Source organism: Thermobia domestica, chromosome 15 (assembly GCF_964235325.1).
Source record: "Thermobia domestica chromosome 15, izTheDome1.hap1.1, whole genome shotgun sequence".
Taxonomy (NCBI): Eukaryota; Metazoa; Arthropoda; class Insecta; order Zygentoma; family Lepismatidae; genus Thermobia; species Thermobia domestica.
Window position 1 is genome coordinate 53,146,723 of NC_137468.1, and position 13,877 is coordinate 53,160,599.

General features: G+C 36.2%; 1 protein-coding gene across 6 annotated transcripts in view; it reads right to left on the reverse strand.

The window, feature by feature from the left end:
• Window positions 1-13,877, reverse strand: part of LOC145671028 (4-trimethylaminobutyraldehyde dehydrogenase-like) — a 51,235-nt gene that overhangs the window by 23,335 nt on the left and 14,023 nt on the right. For all 6 annotated transcript variants that reach the window (XM_081739691.1, XM_081739686.1, XM_081739687.1 and 3 more), the window contains exons 2-3: window positions 9,689-9,967; window positions 4,184-4,367 (exon numbers count right to left, since the gene is read on the reverse strand). In XM_081739691.1, coding sequence (XP_081595817.1) covers window positions 4,184-4,367; window positions 9,689-9,952 — 448 coding nt within the window. In that variant the 5' untranslated portion in view covers window positions 9,953-9,967. The remainder of the gene's footprint in view (window positions 1-4,183; window positions 4,368-9,688; window positions 9,968-13,877) is intronic.

Sequence of the window (13,877 nt, forward strand, 5' to 3'; positions counted from 1 at the left end):
CAACAATCAGGTATATTTCTAAATTACTTGAATACTATCTACCACATTTATTTCTGTATTTGATGTCACTCAGTGCCGTAACTTGTGCGGGCAGGGGCATTTATCCTCATTTAATCTCTCCGCCATTCGAAGGGGGTCCAGATCAAGATAAAACTTCCTTACTCCATTTGATATGATACGAAAGTATAAGAAGCGCATTTCAAAAAAGAGGGCTGATATTTTTCTTTTTTAAAAAGATAATAAAAACAGAAGAAATTTATTGTGATTGACATACAATACATATCTTGACTACTTTTCGACGTAGTCAGAATGAACCTCCAGACATTTCTGGTAGCATAACATAAGCTTTCGTATACTCTTTGTGTAAAAATCTGCCGCCTAAGAGTGCAGCCACTCCAGAACTGATTTCTTGAGCACTTCACTGTCGCTGAAACCCTTCGACGCAAGGCACTTTTTCAGATGAAGAAAAAAAAAGTAAGTAAAAAGAAAGAAAGAAAATGAAAAAGAAATCGCTCGAGGCAACGTCTGGGCTGTAAGGGAAATAATTGAATAGTTCCCATCGAAATCTTTCAATTGGTCCAACAGAACGAGCAACTGTGTGTAAGAGGGCATTGTCAACGATCAGAAAAATTCCAGAGCATAGTGTTCCTTTGTACTGATTTTGGATGGCACGTCGCGGATTATTTTGTGTATGTCAAAGTTCTGGTTCAAAGAATTCTACAAGAATCACACCCTTTTGGTTTCAAAACATAGTTGCCAATGATTTTGTGAACCGGAATTTGTCTGAATTTCTTCATTTTAGCAGAACTCGAGTGCCGTTATTGCATTGATTGCTGCTTAGACTCCCCAGTGGCGTACGATAACCAGGTTTCATTTCCCGTCCCTGTGTAAGGAAGGAGGTCATTCTATCCTCCCCCAGAGAGCCAAAAAATCATGTGCAGCTGTCATTCTTTGCTCATTGTGAGAGAGTGTCAGCATTTTTTGCCATCCACCTCGCGCACAGTTTGTACGAATTCAGCTTGTCAGTCACAATTCGATGCACACGCTGAGAGTTCTGGAAATTCTTTGGCGAATTCAGTTAATTTGAACCGGCAATTGGATCGCACTTTCTTGTTAATGCGTTCCACCAAATCATCCATCCAAACACTAAACCTTCCGCTACACTCTTCGGCATGAACATTTGAACGTCCTTAGCGAAACTTTTCTGCACCACTGCTTCACCTTGCCTTCACTCTTACTGTCGGTTCGTTAAATGGCATACGATTTCCGACGATAGCCGCAGATCTCACTTCACATTTGGTAGGATTTTGTATTACGGCAGCCATTTCACCTTACTGCTACTCGCATGTACGCAACTCCACTCGGACGAATCTATCTCAGTTGCAAGCATAAAACACTAGAGCATGCTCCTGCGTACACAACTCCATCAGTGTTGCTAACCCCGCATTTTTTTTTACATATGCTCCGTATATGAATTTACATGTGAAGCATGAAATAGATTCACCATATACATATATACACAACCTTACATGAAACTAAAACAGGGTGTCTGCTGAGTTATAAAATTTTCAAAACTCTACTTTCAAAATTCCAGTACCAAATACAATGATTTCTTTTAAAGTTCTCTACGAATAATCACACTCTTGATGATTTCAGGTTTGTAATTGTTTTACCATCAAATTAATATTTTATTTTTAATAAAATTTGTTAGCCTTGATTTCTTTGAAATACAAATAATTAGGTATATGTAGCTGCTCATGAAAGCGCTGAAATCTTGACACAACCAATGTGTCATATCCATACCAAGCATTAAAACTGGCCCGCAGTTTTCCATCATTGGGCATACTTTTACTGACTTTTCTGAACAGTTTGCAGCCTGTATAATGGGAAATAAGTTCCGCAATAAATACACACACGTCAAAGTGAAAATGTTTTAAAAAGATAAAAATGAGACTGTATATGGATTGTTTAGATTCAAATTATATAGTTTTTGCTATGATGTATTGAGTGTTTGTTCATGGTTATATATTTTATAAATATGTTTTTGTTTAGATCAGTTTTTCATTGGAATTATAGATTATATTAAAGTAAACATTCATATTTACATTTTGGCAATCACTGGTTTAGTGGAATGTTATATATGTGGAAAAATTATATGTTATTAGGGCTAACTTGTAAGCCTAACGTTAACAGTGAACGATACGGTTAAAGTGTATAAAGCAGTTCTTACAATAAACAAGTTTTACAAGTATAACAGTATACTGCACTTGAAGCATTGCATATAATATAAAATGCATCTATTATTGTTATACGTGAGGTATTAAGAAGAAAAGAAAAAAAGCAAAGAGGAAACTGAAAACAGTAGAAAGAGGGAAGTTAGGTGACTATCTGCAACCCCAAGAGATATGGCGTCATCTATTAACGCCGAATCATTAGGGAAAATCGCAATTTACTATGTCAGTAACTGTACTGTATTACATAAGTATTCCTGTTCTACAGAATCATTTTTTTCATGATCTGAAGCTCAATTCCACTACTTTCCTTTGACCAACAACCTCAATTTATGAGTTTCATGGCCCGTAGACACCCTGCTCGGAGGCCTAATACAGTGAGCCAAGAGCATTATTTGTATTATATAAATGTATTATAACTTGTATAAATAATTGGTATTATTCTATTCTAGTCATAATGCAAGATTGTTATTATCCTGGACTTTTGGAGTTCAAAAATACAGGGTAGATTATAAAGAATGATAGTATTTGTATATTTCATAATTTTTCCAGTATGTGGATCAAAGTTCCAGTATATTTTCAGTATTTCCAGTATCAAAATTAAATTCCAGTATTTCAAGTATTTCCAGTATCAGTAGACACCCTGTAAAATGTGTCTGAGCCCATTTTTGTAAAATGCCTACTATTACGGCCTCCAGAAATATTTCTTAAGGTTTTAAGCTGTGTCAAATATTGTCCCCGCAATTTAGCTACTGAAGTATGGAATGGGCTCACCATACCACTTCCAAAAGAAATTAAAATAATTGAAGGTACTGCAGATACCATATCATCTGAACAAAACATATTATCCTAAGGTGAAGAATAAATGTAACAGGGAGCCTGCTACAGTAAAGTGGCGACTGGGGCTCTAAAAATGAAAATATTTAAGGCGGGAGATTTAACATTTTTTGGGGGACACAACTTCATATTTTTCTAGGGGTGCACAACTATTAATGCTCGCCCCTCTAGGAAAAGATCAAAGTTATGGCGCTGGTGTCATTCAATGGCTATCTTCATTAATTTGAGTTACAGATTTTAGTGCCTATTATTTGAATTAAAAGTTGAAGATTCCTTTTGATTTTCACATAGGATCTTTTATCAATATCTTCGCTCTTTTTGTTCTCTTTCTTCCATCGTGAAAGAAGAAAAGGACGTCAAATCTACTAGTTCTATATATCAAAATATTTAACACGATAGATCGAAGTATTTCAACACAAATTAACATCGTTTTACTCCTGATCATTTATGGCCAAGTATTATGAACTAGCTCATCTGCCATTTTGGTGACAAGTGAACATGAGCTTATCTGTATGCCATTAAAAAGTAACTAATGAACAAACAATCACAAATAACATTTTTAAACTTCAGCCAAGCTGACATTACTCTAACGAAATTGTTAATATTCAAACTCCTGCAAACACATGAAACGAAGGAGTAAAAAATTAACACATTAAGTCGAAATTCTGCTAGGCAAGATTTTGGACTGTAACATAATTACATGTTTGCATAGGACTAGAATAGTTCTTGGGAGTGTTGTAGTTAATAAAGTAGCTGCAGGTTCAATAGAACTTGCACTATGCACAAAAATCTTCACAGCAGAAATAAAATCTGGTACCACAGGCTCCCATTAAACCAAGATTTACTATAAAAAACTAAATACGTCGTAACTTTAGGAAATTGTTTATCTACGCTCATTGTTAAATTTTACATCTGACTGGCGATCAAATTATTCATACTCACTTTGTCTATTTTTTTAAACACTGGCCCGTTACAAAGTCCAAATTTGGATTATCATTTATCCCTCCGTTATTCTGAGTAAGAGATTACAATTTTCATTATTATTATTATTATTAATGTATGACCACAAACTACATATTGACAAAGAAAAAAGTGAATTTCAAAATATTAGTTACCTGATAATGACGGAATAACTCCACCAAAGTACTCAAATGCGTCAGCGCAAGACGCTATGTCAACTCTAGCTTCCCAGATAGGCTTTCCATTATCTCTTACTTCTAGCCGGGCAATATCTTCCAAGTTCTCCCGTATCTTCTTACCTACTGAGATCAGAAGTTTCCCTCGTTCCGTGTTCGAGAACTGAAATACAGATCAATATATATATCAACAGTTTTATCTGAACAGTAATCATTTCTTAATTAAGGTGCACAATATATTATAATCGACACATAATTCAGAAACATTCCGAATAACTGAAGTAACCAGTAATTATTTCCAATTACTCACCTTGTAATAATCCTCAATTTTTATTCCAATATTTGGAATGTAACACTGGGACACATCCTAAAGGGTACATAATAATAATGTTGATGTAGTAGTAGTAGTTGTAGTAGTAGTAGTAGTTGTTGTTGTTGTTGGTGGTGGTGGTGGTAAAAGACTTAAGCCATTGTGCGTCCGAGTGTTACACTCAAAATATTGGAAGAAAAACTGACTGAACATTACTTCGTGAGTAATTTGAAGTGTGTGTTCCATACAATCGGTAAGAAAGTATAACCAGCAATTAGCTGTTCTGCATCTTCAGTATATAATTATGAAAATGATTATATCAATATTTGAGGGATGTGGTAGAAAATCTTGATAACCCTCATTTTCCTCTTGTATATACCAGGGCTCATAGTGGTCTGGTCTCTTGTAAATAGTTGAAAAGTGACCAAACGCACACGAAAAAGTGATCAAAAAGTGACCAAAAGCACACGAAAAAGTGACCAAAATATCATCATGCTGCTTTTTTCCTTTGTTAATTTCTCCATCACCTCTCTCTTTGTTTGTTGTTTAGTTTCATCTTTTCTTCTTTTTGAGCTTCTTCCTTTCTTAGGCTTTGTAGTTACGGTAAACAGACTTAGCAGATGTAAAAAGCTTCTGAGTAAGTGGAACGAGTTCTGGCCTATTTCCGAATTTCTTCATCCCAGACATTATATTTAACTTAGCATTGAGAGTTCTCAAAGCCATGAAATATTCAAATTCACCACCTACCCTTACGAAGAACATACAAGAAGCATAACACAAGACGAACATGATGAACCACACAAACACACAACGTTGAGCGGAGCGTTAACTATTACGAGAGAAAACTAAAAGACTATTATGATAGAAGAAAGAATAGGCACAGAAGGGTTCTCAACCCCACCTTGAGAGCTTAAGCATCCACCAACCATCCACTGTGCTTTAGAAAGAATAAAAGCTGAAGTGAGAATAAAGCTGACTGTTTCACATGTAACAGCAAGTACTGAAGCTTTCGGAAGAGTAATGAATAACAAGTTTCTGCCTTTTTCCATTTATTTTTATATTTTTCTTAGAAAACTGCCAATGCAAAACATAAATCACACGAAAAAGTCACTTTACCTCCCAAAAAAGTCACTTTTAGTGACAAATTTGAAAGAAAAAAGTAACTTTTAGTTTAAAAAAAAAAAAAAAAAAAAAAAAAAAAAACACTATGAGTCCTGATATACGTAATACAAAGTGCTCAAAATAATAATTGTATTTATTAACTATGTAACTACAAAATGACCTCAAATGGAGATAAATTTAAGAGAAATTCGAGGAGTTAGAAGACATGCCTTCAAACTCTTTTATCACACAATGTGGTTCTCGTGGGCTATCAGCTTTTTCTACTATGCCGCTCATTTGTAAATTGCAAATTTATTTTGGATTCTATAGTAAAAGAACACACACATCGGAATTTATCATGAAAATTATTATTTAGCTGTTATGGTGTCTTGTACTCATCTTGCGTGTCAAAAAAGTTCTTAGATCAAAATTATATTAAAACTAACAAGAAATATTCATCTCTAAAACTACAAAAACCAGGATATACAGAACATTAATCAGGCCCGTAATAACATATGGATCAGAATGCTGGACTATACGGAAAGAGGAAATGCAACTACTAGGGAACTTTGAAAGGAAGATTTTAAGGAAAATATATGGAGGTGTGAAGGTAGACCAAAATACATACCGAATAAGATATAATAATGAACCTACAATAAGTACGACGACGTAGACATAGTAACGCACATCAAACTTAGCCGTTTGCAATGGGTGGGACATATTGTCAGAATGGGGGAAGAAAGAGTAGTGAAGAAAATCATCTTCGCTAACATCGAAGGAAAGAGAACGAGGGGAAGACCAAGGAGGAGATGGTGGGACGGTCCTAGAGGACATGAAGGAAATGGGAATACGGAACTGGAAGGCGAGTGCGGCAGACCGAAAGAAGTGGAGGCAGATTCTGACGGAGGCGAAGGCTCGTCAAAGAGCTGTAGTGCCATGAAGAAGAACAAGAAATATTTAGTATTAATTAATAATAATGATAATAAAAACAATAATAATATGTCACGATTTGTTTCAGCAAAATAAACACATTCAACGCTTGCTCGTAACACAAAAATCAAATATACCTAAACGATCTTTAGCATGTTATATTTTGTAATAGATATATACCTAGGTACACTGTATATAAAATAAGTAAATAAAAATATTATGCTTACGTATTTTTTAATATCTAAAACAACTCAATATAACTGAGGTGGTTAAACAAGCAATAACTTCGGAAGAAAAAAATAATAAAAAATAAATAAAAATATTCAATGAAGAAAATTAAATTTACAGGAGAATCTTCGAATAAATCTATTTAAGTATTATTTTATTCCCTTATGCTGACACCCAGCATTTCATTAAAGCTAGATTCTTTTTAACTCCTCCTGTGACATCTTCGTTCATCAATCTTTTATTATGAACATCACGTGTTACATAATATTCGTTGATATTTGCTGTAAGCTTACACAGTTAAACGACATGTCCCTCATTTCTAATTTTGAATCAATTTAAACTGTAGTTACTTAGCACAACGTCTGTGGTACAAAACTTATTATAACAAAAGAAACACATTTTAATATCTTAGCTACGAGACCTAGCAGAAACATAATCAACTAGAACTCAATGTATAATCTCAACCATTGGTTTAGTCTTAAGGAAAATGAAGTAATTTGTTATCAATGCTTTTATTAATAGTTCTTGCTACTGATTCGAACAATTTGATAAGATTTACTTTTAATTTTTTAATTCTAAACTTATTGCGAAAGTGATAATACTAAAATGAAATTATTTATTTATATGTATTTCTGGGGATTATTGGCATCTATACCCGTTACGTATGATGGGTGACGTTCCTCTGCAAGCACACTAACCGGGAAAGGAGAAAGGATGCGGCCTGGGAGCTATATGTTGGGTACCATCCCGCCATTCGCCTAACATGTTTGAGAAAACCCAAAGAATAATCACAATCAGGATGGTTGCCCTGAAAACACTTTTACAGCTTTCCCACCAAGTGTCCCTACCGGGAATCGAACCGGCTACGTGGGGTCGCTTAAAACGACGTGAGAGAACTTTCTCAATATTGAGGATCAATATAAATTAAATCAGCTTTCTCTCATTGAACTAACCCATATATAATGTGATGTTTCTAGTTGTTTATTACTTAAACCACTGATTTAAGATACAGTAAATGAACCAAAATGTTTTATTGTGTATGGATTGGTTTAATAAAGATTTATTTATTATCAAAACTGCAAAATATAGTAGTAATACAGTAACCCTCGACCACATCAATGTTTCTTAAATCACGTAATAAATCTCCAGAATTACAGCTATTACAAGGTAATCAAAAAAGTTCTTGCCATTTTTGACGTCCCATTAATTATATACTCAAAAAGAGGAAACAAAATGACGAAGGTGTCTGGCAAGCGAACGGGAGTTAATCTATAATCATCGACCTTCAGTAATACAGGAACGTTGCGCATACACACAAGTCAGCTCGTCTAATGTCGAAGAGAAGTCAGGGTGTCTATTAAAATTCCAAAATGACATTTCGTGACCTTTTCCTTTACGAAATCATAAAATCTTCTAACATTTTCATGAGCGAATTTGGGTGCGAATTAGGCCGAATTTTCATCCATGCGATACAAACGTATTTTGCCTGCGATTTGGTAGCGTCTAAAGCCGACCATAGATATTTTTGGTGGTGAATTTTGACGTTTTATAGGATTTTTTTTTCAATCTGTACTTACGTTTGCACAGTTAAAAAAATCGTGACCCAAAAGCTAAATTTCATGACTTTTATGACCGTTTTCTGATTTCGTGACTTTTTCGTGACATTCGTGACCGATAGACACCCTGGAAGTGCAAGTATCGAAGCAGCCTGTTCATGTGTGTTTGTTTTATGACTTTGAAGTGGGGCTGTCAGCTGCCACATATGCCAGGCATTTGAGGCGAATACCGTAAATGAACACACACTCAGACATTGGTTCCAAAAATCCGTTCGGGAGATATGATCTTTCGGGATGAATCTCGCAGTGGACAAGGTCCCCTTGGTTGACAAGGTCCTGAAAGCAGTCATCGAGGAGAACAGTGGTCTAACGTGTGATGAACTTGAAAACACGTTCCATGTTTCAATTGAAACAGTCAGATTGCACCTGTATGGGATAAGGAAGTCATACCGTTTAAGCAAAGGGTACTCCATACATTGTCGGTAGCCAATAAAGAACGAGTGACAGCTTGTTTGTCTTTGTTTGATAGCTTCTTTGTCTGCACTTACGAGAAGTTACGGTCTATGCATGGTGGAACTGTCGGCAAGTGGTGCATTACTGCTCCTTCCATCTGACCTCTACTCTCAGCAGATACAAAGTGTGTACAGTGCATTGCAGCAGGAGTAGCCGGTATTGATGAATCGGGAAAGTGTGCTGTTCCTGCACGACAATGCTAAACCACATGTGACAAAGAGGACCAGGAAGACCCTTCAGCAACTCGCCTGGGAGACACTTGCTATGCACCATATTCACAGCAATCTGCGTCAACAGATTACCATCTGTTTCATTCAATTGACAACCGCCTCTATGGAAGATCCTTAGTAAATGAGGGAGGCTTGTGGAATTCACTTACAAACTTCTTTGCATCCACGACCACTGAGTTTTATCACCAGGGTATTGTGCAGCTGCAAGAACGATGGCAAAAGATGCTGGATGCTGATGGAGATTCTTTGGAAACCTAAAGGTACGTACCGTCCACTGTATTGCTCTTTGTTTACTGCTCTAGAACGGCAAGAACTTTTTTGTTACCTTGTATAAAGAAAAATAATAATATGCATAAAACGTTTAAATATAACGCGTACAGTTCTCATACTTTTTAGTTTATATCCGAGTAAATGCTGCTGCATGCTGTAGGATATTTCATTTATAAAGTAATACTGCGTAAAAAATATACAAATTCACTAACATAAAATTCAAGTTACATAAAAGTTTATGACACACTTTACTTACGTAAGTTGGCAGTTAAGTTACTGTACATTAGACAGAGCTCTTAAAGAAAACAATATTTGTTCTCAACAACAAAATAACAAACCTATTTACCTGACTCCATACTGAAAATGCACTTTTTGCAGTCTGTACAGCTCTATCTATTTCTTTATTTCCAGACGCACAAATTGTACACAATTTCTGCCCCGTAGCTGGTTCTATTACATCGATGTTTCCTACTGAATCCAACGGTTCAACTCGTTTCCCAGATATAAAGTTCAATGGACCATCAAGTGATGTACAAATTAATCTCAATGATGGCTGTCTGAACACCAGCGGTAGATTCCTCACACATTGTATACTTGAGGACCACGCCATTTAACATACACAGCTCTGTAAGTACAGAAAATTTACTTCTTATTTTGGTTATGAAGAAATACATACATATAAGAATCTAAAAGCAACGTATTGTGATTTTAACAATTATCAACTGTGAAACGGAAATGTGACAATAGTGTCGTAAGAAAATGCAGTAAATAATTTTCTGTTTTTAAGTTAACAAAATTATCTACTAAATTCACTGAACCTTGAAGTTGCTATATCTAAATAGCACATTCACAAACTAATAATGTCAGGCGCTAGACTGGTTACGCCTCCTGAGCCAATCTCGTAGAGACAAAATCAATTTCTAAATTTATTCATGCCTTTCATATTTTTGGTCAATTTCGCGAATATCTCTGCAAGAAAAGAGAAAATATGAAGTCTGCGGTTCGTTGCAGAAGTGACATATTCACTTAAATGAACTTTTTTTCTCTTACTACTTGCTTTACAAGATAGGGCACTTCATAGTAGTGCGATGGTATAGCTGCATTACGTCATGTTTCATAATATACTCTTAAAATATGCATGCCACTAGAAAAAGATTCTTTTAGTTAGTTCAGGGTTTCTCAATCTGTGGTACGTGAGTCGCTTTTGGTGGTTCATACGGCTTATGATGGTATCAATAATTAATATGCTTTGATGGTACACCTGTGGATAAGGTTGAATACCCCTTGGTTAGTTGATTTCAGTCCCTTTCAGTTAGGTTATATAAGAGATAGACAACAGCTTAAAATTGGATCCAAACATGAGCTCCCACCAGGAATCAAACCTGGATCTCCCACACCAAAGGCGCCTACCTTAACCATATAGCCACGAAGGGACTCTGAAAGGTACTTTTTGTCTTGTGTAAAAGAAATGGGAAATACAAATATATACATAACGGACACAAAATTCATTGTTATTCTACTGTAGTACTTATCCAATACCAGAGAAGACCACCTTTGGCCTGAATGAGCTCCGGGATTCAGTTTGGAAGTGACTGAATGAGGTGCTGTAGGTATCCCACAGCAATTTGAACGCTCTCACTGATCAGTAAGATCCTGTAATTTCAACAAGGTACAGAGATGCCTAGTTCTACGTTCCACTCGCTTCTCAAAATTGCGAGACTCAACTGGATTTAAATCTAAGGACTTTGCAGGCCAAACCAGGTGCAACAGGCTGCCTAGATGTTCCTCAAACCAGTACAAACGCTTTTCACATTGTGAGCTCGTCAGTTGTCATTACGGAAGATTGGAGTGTCAACTGCATATTCATCATAAAGATGGAAAAATTGCAATACATAGTCACTAACACTGTTCAAATACACTTGCTTGAAAGATCTAGTTTTACCCGCCACAGTGAGTGACCACTTCTGTGATTATCGACTCGAAACGATTCCCAGACGTCCACTGCATTTTCCCTTTGTTCTTCCGGAAATTTACGGACTGCAGCAATTCCTGTCGGATTCGAAAGCTGTTTTCAAACTTCTTGTGACCACAGTTCTGACGCCATTTTGAGTTCACACGCATGTTAGACCATTCATTCCTTGTTCCTACATTAGTTGTTCGATTTGATCACCAACAAATCGGGTAATTTTATACACTATGTGCCTTTGGACACATCCCGCAAATACAATAGTCCGTTTCATGCATTTTCATATTTGCTTCGACCAATCTTCATAAGCTATTTCTGTCCAACCGACTGACACACTCAAATTCTTGTTAACTTTAATGGTAATGTATCTACGGTAAAGGTCATTCAGCCACTAGTTACCATTGAAATTTTATCTTAATGATACGAGAAACGGGTCAATAATTCTACAGGGAGGTGACCTTTTTAGTCTGGTGTGCTTAAATTAAAGCAAATATCGATTACTAATGTCATTCCTAACATCTGAACGCATCACGATGGTACGGATTCCACCTTGAACTGGACGTCCACACCTCACAGAGCCTCGCTGCTGAAAAAGAACGCTGAACTTCAACAACTAATAATACTCCAATAACCGTCAAAGTATTTTACCGCGTACCCGATGTTAAGAACCGCTACATTAAGTAATTCAAATTTGTAATTATATGTACTTTTTCCTTTAATATTCCCTAGGACCGCGGTGACCCATTTTTGGTGTGAGGTCCCTGGTTCGACCCCAGTTCCAGCTAAGTGGGGTTTGTGATGGACAAACACCGCGTGTGGGGTTTCCTCTAGGTTCTCCAGCTTCATTTCATCATCAATATCCATTTTATCACCGCCTCCCTTAGCCTCGGTGCATAATAATGGAACGCTAATATATACATATCCTCCCCAACCATAAGGGTTTCAAAAAAAAAATTTTTTTTTCTCTAAATTCCACAAAACTAGCAGATAAGTATTTCAATATAAAATTTTTGTACGTTGGAGGGTTTTTGTGTTTATTCAACATCATGTGACTTTAACAGGTTCAACTTTTCATTGCTAAACAGAGAATTTTTCCCCCCAAAGAACTACACTTAAAACATTAACTTTTCAAATCCACAGCTTTTATAGCACTTACTTAAAATTCCCTGGCATTATGCAACACTTGTTAGATTATTCAACGAAAGAGAAATGATGACCCGAGGTTCACAGCCGGAATACAGTCTATCGAGATTGAAACAAAAGTTGTGAAAACTACGAAATTCAAACATGACTCCGTGCCTTTTACAAGAAATTACAAGCTATAATCTGACGATCAAACATATACTTCACCTGCTTTACAAAGAAATTTTAAAAAAATCACGAGCGTTTTTTCATTTACAAAGGCGCAATTGTTTTATTTTTTAGCACTATTCTTGAACCATCTGATATCTACATTATATATATATGTGAAAGTAGTAATACGGAGTGGCAGTGGGATCGACCTCTCATAGAAGCTTCAAGTCGAACCAAACACCGTTTTCACAGTTTAGATGCTTGCGCCGAAGTTACACATACTTCCGCATAAATTACCTATGTATATAGTCTACAAGAGTACATATAATTTCAGTGATTAAGCCGAGGTCATTCAATTATTATTTCACAAATAATGAAGAAAAGGAAGTTATATTTCGTGTTTTAAAAAGTGATTGCCAGAAAAAAAAATAAGTTTTTCTCTTTAACTGATTCTCCATACTTGATACACGAACTCAAGTTTTGCGCATTTAGCAATTCCTTTACTTTGAGGTTTTAAACCAATAACACTTAATACTTTACGTGCCATGTGCATAGATGTTACGTGTTAGTCAATAGGCCAGTGAACTCCGGAGTAAAAATCTGATTTTGGAGCTTGGCGCTTAGTGTTACAGGTTTGTCGAATTTTTAAAAATACGTTACTGTGTGGGTAAAAGTGCGAAGTTTGATAACAAGTGTGACAAAATATCTTGTGAATGGTTATATTATTGTCTGAATGGACATACAGATATTTGAAAGCACGTGGAAACTGTAGGAGCAGAATTAGGAACTTCATATGTATTAATACGGTGTTGGGTTTACCTTCAGCCGTAAACTCACAGGAATAGAAATATACAAGTTTTGATATTGCACTTAATACAATCTGGATCAATTTAACACGCAGCACACCCTACAGCTCAGAGAGAGACTTGTAATACAAATCGATATCGAACCCTGCTTCCCAATGTATCTTACAGATCGCATTTCGGTTTTACGAAATTTCACTTTTCTAAAACCGGTTTTCGGTTTTTTCAAAAACCGATTTCGACAGCATATATACAGATGGTGATCAGAAAAATGGAAACATCTGAACGAAATTGCAACTTACCAGATTAATATGGTGTCGGGCCACCTTTCGCCTTCAGAACAGCCTTGATGCGACGTGGGATGGAGGCATAGAGGTCGTGAATGGTAGCAAGTGGAATTTTACACCATTCCTCGTGCAGAGCATCGGCCAGTTCTGTGAGAGAGGATGGAGGTGGAAATCGTCGCCGGAGTC